This window comes from Thunnus maccoyii, chromosome 2 (assembly GCF_910596095.1).
Source record: "Thunnus maccoyii chromosome 2, fThuMac1.1, whole genome shotgun sequence".
Classification (NCBI taxonomy): Eukaryota; Metazoa; Chordata; class Actinopteri; order Scombriformes; family Scombridae; genus Thunnus; species Thunnus maccoyii.
In genome coordinates this window covers 16334206-16353467 of record NC_056534.1, presented here as the reverse complement: position 1 = coordinate 16353467, position 19262 = coordinate 16334206, and the positions used below count along the sequence as shown (strand labels likewise).

The following is a 19262-nucleotide window of genomic DNA, read 5'->3' as shown; positions in this document are numbered from 1 at the left end:
CTGACAACTTTCCTTAAGAATGGTGTACAGCGCAGACATTATAACCTGACACCATCTCTGTTTACTCTACTGATTATGTTCATGCCAACGCTGTTGCTACCACGGCTCCCTCCACAACCCCAACCTCCTCCTTATGTGGTATTTCATTTTGTTGATTTAACTATGATTTATGTTCATGTTCTCTAAGCAGAATTCTCATTGCTGCTCAGATTCTTTGGGAGCTCCCTAAAGCTCCCAAAGCTTCCCGCTAAATCTAACTGGATAAAAATTTGCTACAAATGGTAGATTCCTTGATGTGTCTCTGAATGAAATGTGAATTGTTTTTGGCAGCTGATCCTCAAACTTTGGATATCAACAATCATTATAATGTAACTTTAAGGACAAGATGGAAGAGATTAAAAATTCACTATTCGTATTGCAGTGACAAAAACATAACCCAGTAGCTGCTTGGGAGGTAAGAAATCTAACGCAAAACTTAAGATATGCTTTGTAAAATGTTGTATAATATAGAAGAATTGTAAACAATGGCATAAATAGTTCAACAAGTGAGCAATTCAAACCGTACTTCTATTTCTGGGAGCAACAAAATAGTCATGTTTGCTCACAGGCCGTGTGGGTTGAGTATGAAATGAAAGACACATCAACAAGCGAGCCAGAGACAAATTAGTCAAATCAAAAATATGGCATTTCAGATCAAATAAAATATCTCAAGGCATTATTGATGCATTCATTTGTTTGGCATGTTTTAGTAAAGCCTGTTTTTATTGTGCCAAGTGTCAGTTTTGTTTACACTGAAAATAATCATAATCTACATTAAAGGACCAGTGTATAAGTTTTAGAGGCATCTAGCAGTGAAGTTGCAGATTGAAACCAGCTGAATCCCCCTCCCCTTCCAAGCGTATAGGAGAACCTACAGTGGCCGCGAAACTCACGAAAAATGGAAAAGACCCTCTCTAGAGTCAGTGTTTGGTTTGTTTGTTCTGGGCTACTGTAGAAACTTGACTGTGCAACATGGCGGGCTCTGTGGAAGGGGACCAAGCCCCCAGGAACAGTACCGGGCTTTAAAGCCAATTTGACATAGTGGCCACACCATATAATTACAACATCACATGATGCTATTGGGCCCAAAAAGACTTTTTCCCATACACTTACATTGTGAAAGAAACATCTGTAAATCAGTGGATACATTTTTTGAGCATCACAACCCGCAGAATGACTTGTTTCACAATCAGAATTTGATCCATTCGATTTGATAACATTTTGATGGGCACATTGGGTCAATAGATTGTGCGCAGTATGTTTTCAGGAAGTGTTTTTTGGATTCATGTGCAACTGAGCAACTTCCATAGGAATTAACCAGGCCCTGTCTCCAATATTATATCCAGTTCCCTGTTTACATCCATAGAGGGGACCGGCTCCCTGTGTAGATATAAAGGGCTCATTTTAAGGTTATGGAAACACACCGATTCTTATTTTCAGGACATTAAAACATACTTATGAATAAATGGAATATATATTCCATTTCTGCCATTCAACTAGATGCCACTGAATCCTACACACTGCATCTTTAAGTACCTCACTGACTGAGGTGCAAAATCAGCTCTGTTCTGGACCCTTAAATTTTCTGGTTTACAGTCAATAATGTAGGGGAACTGGGGGCAGGATAATACTCTCATCATAGGCAACAAGAAGCATTCAGTCATCCAGAGCCATAGTTGAAGGCAAGCAAGGAGTTTTGAGGTTTGACTTGAGGAAACATGTTAGAAATCGATAGCAGAGCTGTAATTTAGTGGTCTGTCAAAAAGATCAATGTTTGAGTGAGAGAGACAGAGACAGACAGGAAGACAGTGTGTAAAGCGACAATGTTCACTGAAAAACATTCAGTTAAATGCAGGTCAGACACTTTGTTTTGTTAGAAAGTATAGGATTACTATGGATTCAATGGAATAACTATAGAATTACTATTGTAATGTATTGATGGCAACTTCTAGCCCTCTAAGCTATCAATTCCATTTTTATTAACTGCAAACATACTTAAACATGATTGTAGAATGTAAGTTATTGCATTAAATGCTCCTAAGGTGTCAAATTAAAAAAACTGTCCTCCAACTGTTGAATCTGCAGTGTCAACATCATAACGATAACGTCCAACTGAACCAATCAACTAAAATTCTACAAACTTGTGGAGCACATAAAATTACACCACATCTGCTAATTGTAAACACAGGTCTTGTATTCACCCATGATCAACAGTCTGGTGTAGTCTGTTCTGTGTTTTCAAGTGTACATGAGGGTATGAGTCTAGTAAAGCATGGGTCTCTTATGAGAATTGGAGAGGCCTGCTGTGCTCCAAGATGGTATCCATTCTGTCTTTTTTCCATGGTGACGCCTTTCCATAGAAGAAACTAAATGAAATGACATCAAACACAGAAAAATAGCCTTTCTACGCCGTTTGTGTTGTCCAGCAACAGTTATACAAATGTATTTTTTTATAATCAAGGTCTGATGCAGTAACTCAGTTGGCCACCGGGACAAACTAGCAGTGAAGCAGAGTTGCCGCACCGTATATCTTGTAGTCTTAATAGATCCATGGTATAAAACCATGATACTGGGTCCAAGAAGTCTGTTCTTTATACTCAACTAGACCTAAGTTGGTTGAATCAACTGACTGAACAATACTCCCACTCTCTGAGCCCCATACATATAGCAGCATGGCTAAAACAAGGGACAAGAGACAGGTTTATGCTGCGCTCACACTATGTTGGATGGAGGGGAAGGAGGATTGGAAAGATTCCCATGTTAGGGACTTTCTGTCTTTCTTTATTCTTTTTTCAATCACTTCACTGTATAAAGTGTAAACAAGATATTTACACAAAATGAGCTTGTGACAACATAATAAACATTCCATGATTGAAGGAGCAGGGAGAAGAAAAAAAATCTTGTGAGTGTTCACGTCACCTGACATCTCAGGAAGGTTGTATGATAATTGAGTTGGTCATATGAAGCAAAATACTTTGCACTGACAAAATTACATTACATCCATCCAAATGTGGGTTTAATTACATTAAACCAGTGGTTCTCAACCCGGTGTCCAGGGACCCCCTGGGGTCCTTGAGGAGGTTCCAGGGGTCCCCTGAAAAATTGGAATATTTTAATTTCAATCAATTTAATATCAATCCACAGTATAGACAGTTATGGAATAACTAAATCTTATCAGATGGGGATCCCTGAGACTACATCTTATAAAATATGGGTTCGCAGCCTAATGTGTATCAATATGGTCCTTGACACCAAAAAGTTTGAGAACCACTGCATTAAACATTTGACTTTGGCTGATTATTAAGTGCCAAGTCAGATATATTGGAGCTTTCAGAAAACTTCCAGTTTCCCAGTCGTAATTCTGATTTGGAGGTTGACAGAAATGCTATTTATAAGTCAGAATCTTGTAAATATGGTAACTCTGATATGACATGAACGCGGCTTTGAAATGAGTTGAAATGATGATTTTGCTGTGAACAGAAGCATATGGCATGCAAGACTTGATTGTTTTCTCCATGACTATCTTTGATTTTATACCCTAGTGGTATTGTGAAATAGCGAACTCATATTTGTATCATGTGACATGAGGTAACGCTATCTGGAACCACAACTGTAATCAGTGTAATAAATGAGCGTAATATTACAGAGGTATTCCAGCTGGTATATAAAGTTGAACACATTTGTGTAGGATATTCTTATTTTCTTAACAAGTGGCCAATATGTTTTATCCATGCCGATTCCCAGCCCACAAATGAGAGTGACTTACAAATGTCAGCCCGCAAAAAGAAAGAGAAACAGAATCGTAAAGACCTGGGATGGATTTTAACAATTCAGGGTCATGTATTATTTTGCAGCTTTCCTATGAAGTTTACTCTAGTTCACTGTTTTTAATGACAATGTAATAATACAGCTAACGTCTGATATGTGTATGATGTGGAAAAAAGAAGCAGCTTTATGTTTCTTGAAAGAATATGTTGATAGATAATTGAAAAACAACGTCTTTGCTAATCTGGCTCTTAATATTACATCAGTTCAAACACTCATTTGCCACTGGCCTTGTTGCATTTATACATTTGGGCAAATGCATTTTTTTAATTGTGTTAAGACTTTGTCTATAATTTTACTGTCATTCTTAAATTGTACATTACAGCCAAAACATCAAATAAGTGCAGCGATCAAAATAACTCAGCGTCTTTATGGAGGGAAAAAAACACCTCTGCTCTGATGCATTTACTGAAGACTTTTCTCTCACACTTTTTCATACAAGCTCTCAGTAATGACGAGATACCTTTTAACTTCTCAGCCAGAGTCAGCATCAATAATTTATTCTCATCTGTTTAAAATTTAAAGTGCCACACATTAACGTCCTCCCGCACCTGCTCTTTCACGCTGTCCACCCTCCACTGGGCTGCTTTCTACCCCCATCCATGTCTCTCTCTCTCTCTCTCTCTCTCTCTTTCCTCGCACTATAATAAAGACAATGACAATGAGTTCTCTTTCACCACTGAACCAAGGATGTTAAATCAAACAGGGGCAGAGGAGGCGACAGACCACATAATGTAAGGGCATCGTCCGGACGCTTCCGATTACGCTATGGCCTTAATTGGTGGCAGTGGCAAAAACGATGAATTCTTTAACAGTGCCATGCAGTTGTGCCTTTCCAAGCAGAGAAAAGGCCTAAGGAGGACAGCTACTCGGTGCAAATGGAAGCTGACAGAAAATCCACATGGCACAACCAATCTAGGGGAAAAAGGGCATGACAATGAATAAGGGGGCCCATGCTCTTAAGTAGCTGAGGGTAGCTTGCAGGGAAGATGTGTATAATTAAGCGGTCTGCATCGTGGTTCAGATGGCAAAATCCTATTGTCTTGACAGGAGCTTAAGGTTGCCCTTTAGGTTGAGATGCGCAGCGGCATACAGCCTCATTTTTCTTTTTTTTCACACTCCCCCAGACCTCAGCGACCAAATTAATCTGCAGTTTTAAAGCTTGAATAAATCCAGTAAGTTAGAGATCTGCAGATCTAAAGGCCGTCTGTCCCTCAGGCTTTTCCTTCTCTGCTTTTTTTTTTTTTTTTATTTCTTTACCCCCTCTCCTTTGCCCATGGAGATTGGCTGGGAGCACTCAGTGTTATCTCCAGGGAGGCAAAGGTTGGGGGGAGGGGGTGAAGGTCACAGATTTGTCCTTATCTATTCTGAGCACACCTAAAACAAATTAGACCTGGCTGCCGTTGCTTATTTGGCTCCTGCGCTCTCATTAAGGGCCTGAATCCAAGCTATTTTCCTCAAGGTCCTGTTTCCTACCATTTTGGGCCTTGTCTTTTATCACAATAGTAAAGGTTTCTAGGCAGCCATGCCACCTTTTCATCTCACCCATTTCATGTAGTCATATCAACACTGCACAAAGAACAGAGGGGGGGAGAGGGAAAGTATATCCCCGTACTGTAGGATGCTGTTTCCCTGCACATGGCTTGGTGCTGGCCTTTGACATTTGTTAATTGAAAGGATGAATCTCTTCAAGTGGATTTTGTTTTGCCCTTGTCCTGCTTTTTATTCTATGTTATGCTACTCAAACAGGAGACTCTCTGGATATTATTATTTCAAGGATTTTGCTTTGTCTTTGCAGTATTATGAATGTAAAAAAAGAGTTGCTGTTTGAATTGTTCATGTCAATATACTCAACAACCCAGTGAGTTGGCACTTGAAATCCTATGATTATAAGGATGTTATGTTTCTATCAGATTGTATGGAAGGATGTTTGTTTTGACATCAATGTGTTGGCATGAGACTCTCAATTTAAAGTAGTCAGGATTGAGCATCATTCACAACAAAACCTTGAAAAAAACGTTAATTATACATGCAGTGTCTACACCTCCAAGTGTGTTTGGACATTAGATTGAAAGTGCAGCTTGGTTGGAAGACTACCTTTAAGACTTTACTCCACCGGTCTGACTTTTGCCACAAAAAATAAATGCTTTTAAGTTGAAATGTTTGACTGACAGATCACAGTGACACATAGATACTAAATTATGACCTCCAACAAATAGTGAGCTAAACTGGACTTCTGATAGGTCTTTTATGAATGTATTAATTCCATATTATTAGCCAATGAAGTCTATATGATTCTATTTGAAGCCATATTGTTTTATGTCAGAACATTAACGTTAACCCTACAGCTTTACTTGTCTCAGTATCAGTCATGTTTAAAATCCAAACCATCAATTAAAAAATCCCATTCACTGTGACATTGATAATTCATAAATTGTAGGAACTGTGTATCTTTCTTAAGAATTCTCAGTGAAAAAATATTATAATACTCTGGTTACAACCTCAAAGAATATTTGAGTTATGCAAGTGTAAGATATACACAGTTCAATAAGGTAATGTTAGCTTGACTCACAAATAACTCTTAAAAGCATTATAAATGTCACCAATAAATTGAATCAAATTAATATAAAACTTGTATAAATGACAAAAAACCTGTATTCTAAACTTTGAAAAGACTTCAACAGCCATTGTCAACCTCATCTTAGTGCTACATTACTGTTACCACTGAGCCACTTGTTGGATGCTGAATATAAAGTACCTTAGAATAATGGTTCCCAACCTGTGGGTCAGGACCCACTCAGGGGCCCAAGACAAATTTAAACAGTCCCATGATTACAAGGATGAGAAAGGAAAAAAAATGTTTCTGTCATACAAAATGATGTTCATTCTTTCTTGATGTTCTCTCATTTTTGCTTGTTTCTTGGGAAATACACACTTTCACCGCAACAGGCTTTGAAAATTCAAATGAAACAATCGGAGAAACTCTTCGGGTGATCTGCTCACAAATCATGTCCACACCGGGGCCATAACCTATGATGTGGGGTCACAAGTTGACACTGAAGGGGTCACAAGCCAAAAAGTTCAGGAACCACTACCTTAGAAAATTATATGCCCTCACACCATGTTGGTATTAATGCGATGAATCTTTCTATCAATTTGTTTAGCGACAGAAGTAAGTGTGTCTTTTACATTTACAGAATTCAAGAGAAGGCAAAATTTCATGAAACTTCCCTGCAGAAATAAAAGTAAAGTTGAGGTAAACAGGTGAGGTAAACAGAGGTGAAGACAGCGTGCCTACATATGAGTATTATTGCATTTGAAAGTTAATGAAGGACCTTTGAGCCATAGGAGCTCAAGCTATGTAAAGGTAACTGCTCGGGAAATGTTAGGTTAGATGAGATTCCTCTGCCAGACTAATCCATCCTGGAGCCTGAGAGCAGCACAGAGACAGAGAGAGAGCAGAATCTGCTGCAGAACAGCACAGCAGTGACACAGGGCAATTCTCTAGGGCCTTGCATTAGCGCGCTAAATTAAAGGGGGTATTAGATTAAATTGGCTCTCCGATTTCAGGGGTGTGAGTAAAATTCTGATTTGCATTTTCCACCGCTGCTTAAGATATAATTAGTTCAGGGTGATTCCCATGTGGAAAACACTGACAGCCAAATCTAACTAGCTGCCAGTAGCTTATCATCTCTTCCAAGGCAAAAGGTACATTCGGCGTCGTATTTGGTGTGTGTGTTTGTTTGTTTGTTTGTTTGTGAGTATGTAGTAAGAGTGTGGATGCGACTTGTGTCTTTGCGTATGTCTTTATGAGAGACAGTGAGTTTGTATATGTGTTAGTGTTCACATGTGATGTTGCACATATGGCTTGTAAATTCTCCTTTTAAACTCACTTCAGCACCGGATTCTTCACACTTCTCAATCAAATCCCACTGAACTGTAAGCGACCATTAGCGCCATCGTCGAGGTGAAAAAAAGATCCACTCCCTGTTAATGTTCGTATAAAACTTTGTCTAAGCAAGTGCACTTCACACCTTAAAGATGCCTTTAAGCTCAAACCCATTTCCGTAGCAGAAGGTGCACCTGTAATTACAGATGCAGAGTCAAAAATAACAATTACTGCTGGAGAAGTCCATAATATGAATTACTGAACTTAGTGAAGGAGCTTTTAAAAGCAAGTGTGGATTTGCTTGGGGGGTTTTCACACCCTTGGTAATTCTAACCGTCTTTGCAAATGGATGTTTTCCAAAAGTGATTCTACCCGTGCATTAAAAAATGTGAGGCCAGCTTCCTGGACACCTGTTTGGTACACCTGTTAGTACATGATATATGGAGTCAACATTAAATGGGCTTCCGATTGCCACCTCTGTGGTATACACTTCCAACCCATAACCCATCAGTGACCCCCTTATTTAAACTCTTAAAGATCCCCTACAGACATGTTTGTGACATGTAAAAATACTGTCATCTACTGCTTCTCTCTCACTGAAAAATCCAGAATCTATAAATATGTAAATACTGCTCTTTTTAAAAGTTTAACTGCTGGACACAGGATTTCCTCTACCTCACTAAAAAGTTCATTTTCACTGCATGTGCACTTGGAGGCTTTCTTAACTGTATGATAAGCATCATATATGTTCTGTATCAGCTTGTTCCAAAACTCAGTTTAAGCTAAAGGCTTTAAGATGCTAAGTAAAATATACAAAGCCAAAACACCATGTTTTTATTGGCTGCACTAATGGAAATATTCTTGATGTCTTCATTTTACACTGCAAATTTTCCCTCCTATTACGTCATTTTGACTGTAATTTGAATCATTAAATTCTCCTTTTCAAGTGAAAAAATCTGGTTTCATTTCTCTCAATTCTAGGCAACAACTTGCCTTTATCGTTCTTGTTTCAAGATACAGACATTATTGAAAAGAAGTTGATTTCTTTGAAAAGTTTAACTCCCTGTGCAGATGGATTTTTTCACTTCTTTTAAGAGAATAACATTTTTGGGATTCAATTGTAGACAGAAAAGGCTTAATAAGATTGAAATATTGTCCCTTAATTCTTCAGGGTATATTTGGAACTTTTGTGATCTTAAGTAAAATAAACCTCTATAGGTGTGAACACTTTTTGTCTGCACAAACGTGTTTGTAATGACTGACACACTGCTTGATTAGTAGGGTTAAAGAGGTAACAAAAAGAACAGATCTGATGTAGTCTCTAAATTTCTGTTTTAGTTGCAAAGCTTTTGATACTTGAGACTCGTGTCAAAATCATTAAAAAGTTGTTAAAATTTTTAAGTATTAGCTGTCAAACCAGGATTAAATTAACAGAAAACCTCCATGTAGCACTACACTGCACAGAACATGAGACACAAACAACAATTATGTCACATTGAGCATATCAACACCAAATGGTCAAAAATGAATTGCATTTTGCGGGCATCAGAATTAGCATTCAGGTACAATCTAATTTGAATCTTTTAATCCAAATTCTAATGTGATATCTGTGTTATACAACCTCAAAGTATATATATTGTATGTGCTTAAATAAACATTTCAAAGAAATCTATCATGGATTCAAACAAGAATCAGACAAACTGATGGCTGGAATTCATTGAGAACAAAAGGAATCCATACATGATGCTTTTCCATAAGTAGATTAGGTAATATTTTATAATTAACCTCTTTTCCCTCTCTATGTAATCACTTAATTAATGAGCAAATCATCTGGCCCTCAGGTTGCATTTGTTAGTGACTCATCCATACAGGCTCATGTTAAGTCAGTGAGCAAGTTCAAACTGTCAGGATACAGAAAACCATATTTGCAACTTAAATTCAAATTCTGCTTTTGCCCTTGATAACCAAATGTCAGCCACTAAATAAATCAACCTTTAAAAACAACACTGCCCTCTGATTGTGTCCTAATGAAGCCTTTTGCTACTTGTCATTTAAGTCAGTGCTTGATATGTTTTTTTTTTTCCTAAGTGACACAGATATTTTTTGCCTCTGCACCCTTCTTGATATGCATCATACCCCAGATTGATTAGTAAATTGGCCATAATGACACAAATATAATATAAAATGATTGAATCTAAACCCTACTGTACATGGACAATCAATTCATACAGGATCAGCGGGAGAGGATAAGTCTGGGTGCTTCACTCCCCTCCACACACAAAACTTGGAGGATGTTTTGAGAAACGCCATCAGCAGCCCTGCCATCACTCTCACCATCTCTTGGTGGTCGGAGGCTGAGGCTTTGTGGGATATTGATTCTCCCCATCCAGAGACGGTTTCCATAATTGGTTAAAATGACCGGGTGCAGAGAGGGATGGCTCTCTGCTGAAAACCATTTCCCAGCTCTGCTTGGAGCTGAGCCAAGCTCGGGGTTGTTCGGATGCGTTCCAGCCCCAGCCTGACTGGCAGCAATTAGGGGTGTCTGAGCCAAGCTCAGCTTGCGCTCCGCACAAACACCCCTAATTACTGCCAATTAGGCTAGGCGGGTAGGCAGATTTGAGAAGCCGGGGGGATGTTCAGGCATGGGTGGGCATGGAAACAATTTTCAAGGGCTTAGAACGTGACTGGATGAAAAGGTTAATGCTTTGGAGTGCAAGGGGATAATAACAAAAGAAGGGGAAGCAGTGCCCCGGTTCTCACCTCCAGCGACGAGCCTGGCTTCTTCTTCAGCTCCTCGCATTTCCTAAATTTGCAGATCTGGTGGCCCGTTTTGCGGTTCCGACAACTGCTGCAGACACCACAGTTGATTAGCCGCCTGCAGGGTGCACAGACCCCACACCTTTTCCTTTTCTTCTTCGCTGGGTTTCCACTGGATGCCGAGGAATTATTCTGTGGGCAGTCTGCCAGATTGGCAATTTGAAACGCACTGTCTGTAACGGCTGCTGAGGCTGCGGGGGAGTGAAGGGCTGTCATGACGATGACCCCGGGAGGTAATGAGATGCCCCCTAAAGCCGGAATAGCGGAAAAAGTTCCAACGCGTTCTGGGAGATTCATTATCTCTGCTTCAGCAGCGCCGCATTTCAGCTTGTTCATGCATTCTCCTGCTAAAGGTCTGCAGTGTTCGGGGGATAAGGTAGAGAGGAAATTATTATTTGCCATTTGCAGCGTCTCTGGCGGCACGCCAGGCTTCCCCGGCCTCTGGGAGTCATTTCTATGCATGCTGGTCCTATTAGGGTTTATTGCCGCTGATTTCCTTCCCCAGAGCATGGCGTTATCGCAGTTCCAAGGGGACATGCCAATTCTAGCACTGGGAAAAATGGGCGTTGTGATGCGGGCAATCTTAGCAGTCTGTGGAAATGCCCCATTGGTTTTATAAAAGTTTGCAAAAGACCTGTACCTTTCCATTTCTGCGTTATAATCCAAAAGCTGGCTTAATCCACCATCCTGAAGATTATCCTTTTGTAAGAGAGACACATCTGCGTTCTGTCCGTTTTCAATGCAAAGTGCATTGTTTATGTTAGACATGGCTGAGGAATGCTTGTCAGTTTTTAGGAGAAGAGAGTGAGGTTACAGTGGCCTTTGTCGAACTGAAGCTGGTTACCAACAGTGTGTTACCATCCTGGTTTATCTTCTCCCGTGCTAAAAGCAAAAAAAACAAACAAACAAAAAAAACAACAATTACACATAAAAGAGGCAAATGGTTTCATTCTAATCAGATTTCATTTCTCCACTTCAACTTTTCTCTGAAGACAACAGAAATTCTCTGTCACATTGTTTATGCTCTGACATTTTATAATGGAACTAACACAAATAGTCAGAACTGATCTTCATCTGGTGACAATAACCTGATAGCTGTGACAGACCAACATGTCATTATAATAATAGGGAAAAAGAATTAGCATGCTTCAAAACATGCCACACTTTCAAGATTTTTAGATCTCTTGTCAAGGTGTTGTTACATATTTTGAAGAAAAGCCCAATCAACTACTTCACAGAGTGAATAAATACATCTGAATACTCGAGGGGACATTTCATCAAAATATAAAAAAATTAATATTCAATCCAAAACATTTTTGAAAAGTTAGAGGAAAGCCTTCAGATTTTGACAGCAGCAACTACAAACACAAATATTTTTTACCTTAGGCCTGCAATATAAGCTCTTAAAAATAATCTGCTTTGGGCGCCAGAAGGAACATAGTTAAATATTTTCTTTTTTTTTTGTTCTGAATTGTAGAGGTGGTCCATCCATGTAAACACAACTCTGTCCGGCCTCTTAAGAGCACCTGGTATTCATTCATGGCCAGCTCTATTACATTTACTCAATGACAGCACAGATAGCCACTGGTGAATTTACATCAAGATCATGGACCAGAGCAACTACGGTGTCAGCTGCCTCAGGATGGGATATGTGTGTGTCCAAGTGTGCGTGTGTGTATGGGGTGGGGGGGGGGGCTCCATTTCCTCTCTCTCTCTCTCTCCCTTTCTCTTTTTCTCTCTCCACCAGTCTGTCTGGATTTGGTTTCCACAGATAAAAGCCCATTAGACACATCTCCCCCTACTTCCATTACCTTTTTCTGGGCTTTCTCTCTTAATTGCCAAAGCTGATCCATTGCTGGAACACTAAAGCATTTCAAATCACTTCCGTGGTGCTACCCAGCAGCTGTCTCGAAAACAAAACAAAAAAAAAAGAATTATAAATATGCACAAATGGAATTTGAGAGATCGTACTGGGTGGCATTGTTTACAAGTCCTCCGGATACTGAAGTGCATCCCCTTCTAAAAATGTCCTAAACATTTGCCTTGTTAACCTAAAAGTAGACAAAACTATCTAAATATTGTCCCGGTGGATCTATGATATTTTTTACATAAAGTCTTGAAGTCTCAATACACTTTCTAACATGCACTAAAACATTATTTTTGAAAATTTGTTATTGTTATTTTTTGATTCTGAGGGCACCAATATGAAAACCTAGAGTCCTATCCATCATCCATTCCAGATCTGGAGGTTCAGTGTCGATGTGGCATCCAAAACAACCCGCAGCCACCAGTAAACAAAACCTCCTTGGCTTAATGATCAGCCCTCCTCAGGGTCATTATTACTTAATCAATTCACCCCTGGAGCGAAATATGCAGCCCAAAGGCAATCAAGTCATTGATTTTCAGCCTGTAAACAAAGTTTAGAGAGACAGAAATGTTCAATACTTGGAGCTGGAAAGAGAGAGAGAGAGAGAGAGAGAGAGAGAGAGAGAGAGAGAGAGAGAGAGAGAGAGAGAGGAAAGAAAAGTAAAAAAGCCACCACGTCCGATGACGAACCATTGTGCCGCCGCTGCACCACCATGCCATTAATTACACTCAGTCTGGTCTGTGGTAGACATCCAGATCAAAGGTCATGCATAGATAATCCGGAGAGAGGAGTACGGTGCAATAGTGCAAATAAAACCCCATAAAAATGAATCTGACATTGGCTGGATCACTTGGCAGCCACACACGGACACAAATCGGGACAGGAAAAGGGGGGTAAAACGCATGCAAAGGTTTGGCACTGACTGGACGGCAAAATATGGACGGACAGAGGGAAAGAGAGAGAAAGAAAGAGATGAGAGAGAGAGCGAGAGAGAGAGAGAGAGAGAGAGAGCATCACCTACCAGGTTCCTGTTGAGAAGAGCTCCCAAGATGCTACCAGCCTGCGACCGTGCAACGGCACATTACTGCGAAGCGATACGCGGGGGGGAGGGGGGGGGGACGAAATAATGCAAAGATGCGAGAAGACGCACAGACACAGGCTGCCGGAGGAGAGGAAGGCGAGTGTGTGTGTGTGCGTTTAGAGCGCTCAAAACAAAAGGACCATTTTTTTTATCGACTTTCTTGTCACGTTAGAAAAAGGCTGGAAAGTGCACAAATAAGCCCAAAAAAAGGTGTCGTAGAAAAAGAAGGGGGGAAATCGCAGAGGGGGTTAGGTGTTTCCTCTCCTCTTGATCCGGGGGTTGTATTGTGTGTGTCTGCCTGGTCTCAGCTCAGTCCGTGTCTCCTGTCGCTGTGTGTGGCTGATTGGTGCTGAGGTGAGGAAGCAGGGATGTGGACACCTACTGATCATTGGCTGGAAATTACTATAGAAACACTCGGGAGGTGGGAGGGATGGATGGCTCAGGGCGCCCTACGGGGAGAAAAATATCTACGGGAAATATCTGCGTTTTATAGTAGCCTCTTTATTTTTATTTTTTTTTTTTTAAAAATATTTCTTTTATGACGATGCATTTAGAGTAGGAGGAGGGGGGTTGTCATAAGCCAGGCGCGTCTTTTAATAAGGATTGGGGAAACTTGTCAAATTAATTTGAATGGAGCTGAGCTGTGATTAAGATAAAATGCCTCCGCCGGGTTGTTTCCCCCCCTTCTCCCTCTCTGTCCAGCGACAGCCATAATTACTAAGACCTCCGGGATTCATCACCATTATAAATCCCGCCTGCTGGCCACCCATGCCTACAGCTCCCACAGGCTGACAACACGGGCACGCATGGCACATTTATTCCACGAGCCCTCATGTGTGACACCGTGCGTTCATTCATGTTGATACCTAATCTCTGAATTAAAATGAAATTATGAGTCCAATCAAAGGTCCCGGATTATTTTTTTCCCCCTTCTCAGCACTTATCTTGAGCTTCAGGGTGTAGTTGAGAGAAAAAGTAAACATGGGACCACCACCTCTGAAACTCCACACTGAGGCTAATTATTAGGCTAATTAAGCACCCTTACCAAATGAGCTTTAGTTGCCCTATATTACAGTTTAGAGACAAATTGAAGAAATGTCCAGTGCTGTTGACACAAAATACTAAACGTCATTAGAAACTCACTAGAAAGCTGAGGCACACTTATTTTACACTAGCATTTTTGGTAGCCTACCTATATAAAGGGCTTATAATGGTTGTTGATGGTTGTTAATGGTTAGTAAATGGTTTACTGATGCTTTATAATTTTGGGGTTGCCAGGTTGCAAAAATTCACACGAGCTGCAGTAAATCCCTCCTGTTTGGTAATAATGCAGATATAAATGTTGGTAAATCATTTATAGATGCTCATGGGTTTCTCACTTTCTAATAAGTTGTCAAGTCTGCAGTTATAAGCGTTAATAAGTTGTTAATATTTTGATTTTGGTCCAGATGCTCTGCAACCCTTTAAGCTGTCAGATGATCTAACCAGTCAAAAAGAGTTTTTACAACCCAAATGTTGTTCTTATTAATGACTTGACGTATAAATGACTTGATATATAAAGCATAATTAAATGATTTAAGAAAGCCATTGGGTACAACTTATAAACCCTGTATCAAGTGTATCTTATTAGACAGGGGCAGCGAATTTTTAAATGTTTATCATTCGTTATCAATTATATCATTATCATTAGGGCTTGAGGTGACTCTTCAAATTACTTGTTTTGTGTGACCAACAGATTTGAACCCAAAGATATTTAATATAAGAAAACCAGCAAATATTTACATTTGGAACCAGAACGTAACTTACACCAGTTAATGTTTGGCATTTTTGATTAAAAAATGATGATTAAACTGTTATCAAAATTGCTGCCAATTGCTTAATCAATTAATCAACTAACCCCTTCAGCTCTATATGGCATACTACTCAAAAGGACTTTATGTTTCAGAGGAATAAACAATCTAAGCATTGCTTCTACTTTAAGACAGGCTTAGGTGTGAGTAAACAGACTGACAGCTACGCTGACACATTTCTAAGTCACACAGCCCTTCCAGATGAGCTGTGTGTCACAGGCCTTTAGGGTGCTAAAGGCTACACTTTGATGAATGTATTGAGAGCTGACAACACAGCAGAAGCAAACACTTCTACGTTAAATTTTGTTCAATTATATGTAAATATCCTTTTCAACCTAACTTTCTTTAGATGTGATGATTGGTTAATTACAGAAAAAAATATTTTCTGTAATTCAAGTAACTTTGTTTTTGATAATCTATTTACTAAATTATATATACAGTATTCAACTGCTAAAGGGGAGTAGTGAAATTCACTGATACATTATTCGCTCCAAGTATTAAATGGGCTTCCCCTCACAGATGTACTCTTAACTGTTAGATGAGCCCTGTGCTCACAGGATGCTGAACCGTAGTGCAAGCCTTGTTTTTGGTGCCTCAGCTGACATGTTGCCACACCTAAGAAACCGCCCACAAAAGACCTGACTCGACAGGCTTTAGCCCAAAAACTTCCTCCTCTTCACTTCACCTCAGTGGCTGCCAATCATTGTAGATATGGTAATGTACCATCTTAGGCTTGGAAAAGAACATTTGCAGGGTGCACCATGCAACAGATTTGTGTCACTGTAGCTCCAAACCAGCTGTGCAATGAGGGTGTGTTACCAGAAAAATGGATATTTAAGTAGATAGGTTGGTTGTAGGATTCAGGTTTAGGTTTGGAGAGGTTAGAGGTAGATTAGAATAATTAACAGTTGTGTCTGTCAACACGCCTTGCTCTCCACTGTCACCTTTAATTGTTACTGTGTAGCCTTCTTCTCCTACCACATTTTCATCTCTCTGTATGCTAAATTTGCTATTTCACAGCTTTTGGTACATTTTTTTGCTCATACCTTTTCGAAGCATATGAACATGTTTTTAAACTGCACATGCCATCATAATTCTCAGCTGTAGACATGAGATGAGACAAAATGCAGATAAAGTATCTTGTGTGACTTCTTTACAGATCGATAATTTGGAAACCATATCAACAGGAATCATAACTGTATTGTTATTAATTATTTGGTACAAAGAATGTCTTTAAACCATGAAAACATTAATGTAAACTTAACAAAATATATAAAAATCTTTCCTCACAATCATTACTTCAGAGTACTGGTACGCATGAATTAAACTGTGGACTGTGTAAAATCTATTTAAAGTGGACTACTCTCTACCTTTAACCCCAACCATACTAGTCATCACATTTGCTTTTTCTACCTCTTTTGCTTATGGACTCTGTCTTTAGAGGGTCTGTTTGTCTTACACTAATTTCTTTGGTCCTCAAACAGACATGTTCAAAAAATGTGTCATCTATCATCCTATTTTTCATCCTGTTTTGTCAAATTTTTGTTTGCCTTTGTGTTGTTTTGAACATTTCTGTACAATAAAACGATAAAAGCACACATCCCTTTGACACTACATAAAAGCACATTTAAAAAATGTATTTTTTTTTGCAAGAGGGAGTTTATGAATAAATTTGTCTTGACATTTTGCCCAAAACAATGATGAATCAGAACTTTTGTTCTTAGACATGAGACACGATTGACAGTTATATTAAAAACCATACTTGAAGCGTTATTTTCCTCAGTATCAGACACTGTACATCTGTGTGTGTGGAAGCTCCTCTGTCTGAAAATCATTTTATCTTCCGGGCGATAATAGCCCCCAGGGGAAATCTGCCTAGGTGGTCCTAACCTCTGTCTGCAGAGCCACGGCAGTTTGTGGGTCTCTAGCAGTGGGAGGCATGAACCCTCGTGGCAGGCCTTTGTTCCTGTCTGCGTGCTCCGGCGTTGTTCCCCTTGCGTCTCCTCCTCCCCCTGTTTCCCTGGGCTTTTAACTGAAGTCGACGGAGTAATTAATAACCATGACCCCAGATTTAAATGTAGCCCGCATTTAGTCGATAGAAATAGAATCACGGTGGAGTGAAGTCATAAGATATGGGTGTTTGAGGGGTGATGGTGTGAATCCATTGATTCATCTGTCTCAATTTGATCTGAGCACTGTGCTCATGTCTGTCAGGGGAAAGGCAGTGAAAATACAAGGAACATGGATACTTCCAGTCTGCTTTTCTCTTTTTGTGAAACATCTTTTATAAAAATATATTAAGCACCATTGTACATGGTGGGAATAATGATGGGAATCCAGTACAATAATTTATTTTATATCTCCTACAGTTTCAAGCCTATACTTCCCTGTTTGGATGCCCTAAACACTTGCAGGAGTTTTTGTTTCTCATAGTCACAGTTGTTTCTCAGTGGAATTATGAAAAAAAAATCTGACCAGGAAAAAGGAGCATGACTGTGTCTTCTGGAAGTGTTTCTGATGGGCTCACACAGGCTGTTATGGTAAACAGCATTCCTCTGAGGCCTTTAAAGCATGAAGCGAAAGACATAGACAGAAAGAGACTGAAGAGAGACTGAGAGAGAGAGAGAGCAACTTGGGAAAATAAACAGTATGAGATTATGGGTTTGGCAGTGATGAGCCACAGTGCAGCAGCAACCTTGGCAGCATTTATTTAGAAACCTGCCTCATTTCCTTCTGCAGGCTGTAATGTATGGTGCCCTCACCTCGCGCGCATTAGCCTTTTGCTGTGATATGATGTGTATCACCCAGTTTTACGCTGCTTTCCTCGGATACAGTCGAGCGATCCCTCCTCCCTTTGCCGTCGCCTGCTAATTGGAGTGTATAGAGCACCCTTAATTATCCAGTTAGTAGCTTTGCTGAAAGAAAGCCGACTCCTGGCACACAGTCTGGTACAGATGACAGAACCTACACACACTCGCTTCCACAGAAAACCTCAAGTAGCGCGTGGATAGAAAGTACTGTGTCTGCATGTAGGTTAGTACATGATTGAAAGTTTGCAGACGTATAGCTATATTTCAGGAATCAGAAACTTTCCTTAGAGAGAATGTATCACACTGGAGGTGTATTTCTTTGTTTTATTGTCTTATTTTAGCTCATTATGCTCCAGCAAAGGTTTAGGTTAATGTATCATTCTTTGACTGTACTGCATGAATATCCTTCGCAGGTGTGTTTTCTTTAAGGTTGTGATGTCCAGCATGCTGAAAAGTACAGAGAGAAAGATCGATGGAGCATACAGCTGCCTTCATCTATGCAAAATCCAAAAACTTTAGGCTACTTGGCTTATTAGTTCACATTAATGACTGAAATGACCTAATCCCAACTTGCTTATCACTGTAAAGAAACCTATAAGAATCTTAAATCTTCCAGATTAGAACATGCAATTTGTTGTTTGTGTATAATGTCTTACAAAGGGTTAGGGTCACTTTTATACAGTTTTCACGCAGCATTATACTTACACTACATGTTTTGAGTTTGGTATTTTTAATGTACGTCATAAATAACATAATTGAAGACTAGTCGGTTTATCTGCATGTGTCTGTTCTGATTGGTTGCTCTGCACTCAGAGTATAAGAAGAGTAGAGTTGCAGGTGACAAAGGTCATCTGCTGGAATCAGAAGCCGCTGTACGGCCAACAATCAATATTTGCTCTAACCTGCCACAGGGCCGTCCTGGTACATGAATGTAAACACTCAGACAATAATGATCCCTCTTGTTGATGTCAGAAGGTATTACGCCGACCAAAGACAATAAACAGGACTGTGTTGTAGAGCCAGAGTGAGGTGTCTATAAAACGTAAAACATGTGCTTTGTGTTGGAAGTTAATCTAATGTCAGT

At 39.8% G+C, this 19262-nt stretch overlaps 1 protein-coding gene across 3 annotated transcripts in view; it reads right to left on the bottom strand.

Annotated features, from left to right (window-relative positions):
- Positions 1 to 14024, bottom strand: part of cxxc4 (CXXC finger 4) — a 28754-nt gene extending 14730 nt beyond the window's left edge. The window contains exons 1-3 of one of the 3 annotated variants that reach the window (XM_042389846.1): positions 13459 to 14024; positions 12382 to 12477; positions 10514 to 11452 (exon numbers count right to left, since the gene is read on the bottom strand). In XM_042389846.1, coding sequence (XP_042245780.1) covers positions 10514 to 11338 — 825 coding nt within the window. In that variant the 5' untranslated portion in view covers positions 11339 to 11452; positions 12382 to 12477; positions 13459 to 14024. The remainder of the gene's footprint in view (positions 1 to 10513; positions 11453 to 12381; positions 12478 to 13458) is intronic. The other 2 variants (XM_042389855.1, XM_042389840.1) reach the window with 2 other exon arrangements.
- Positions 14025 to 19262: the final 5238 nt, after the last annotated feature.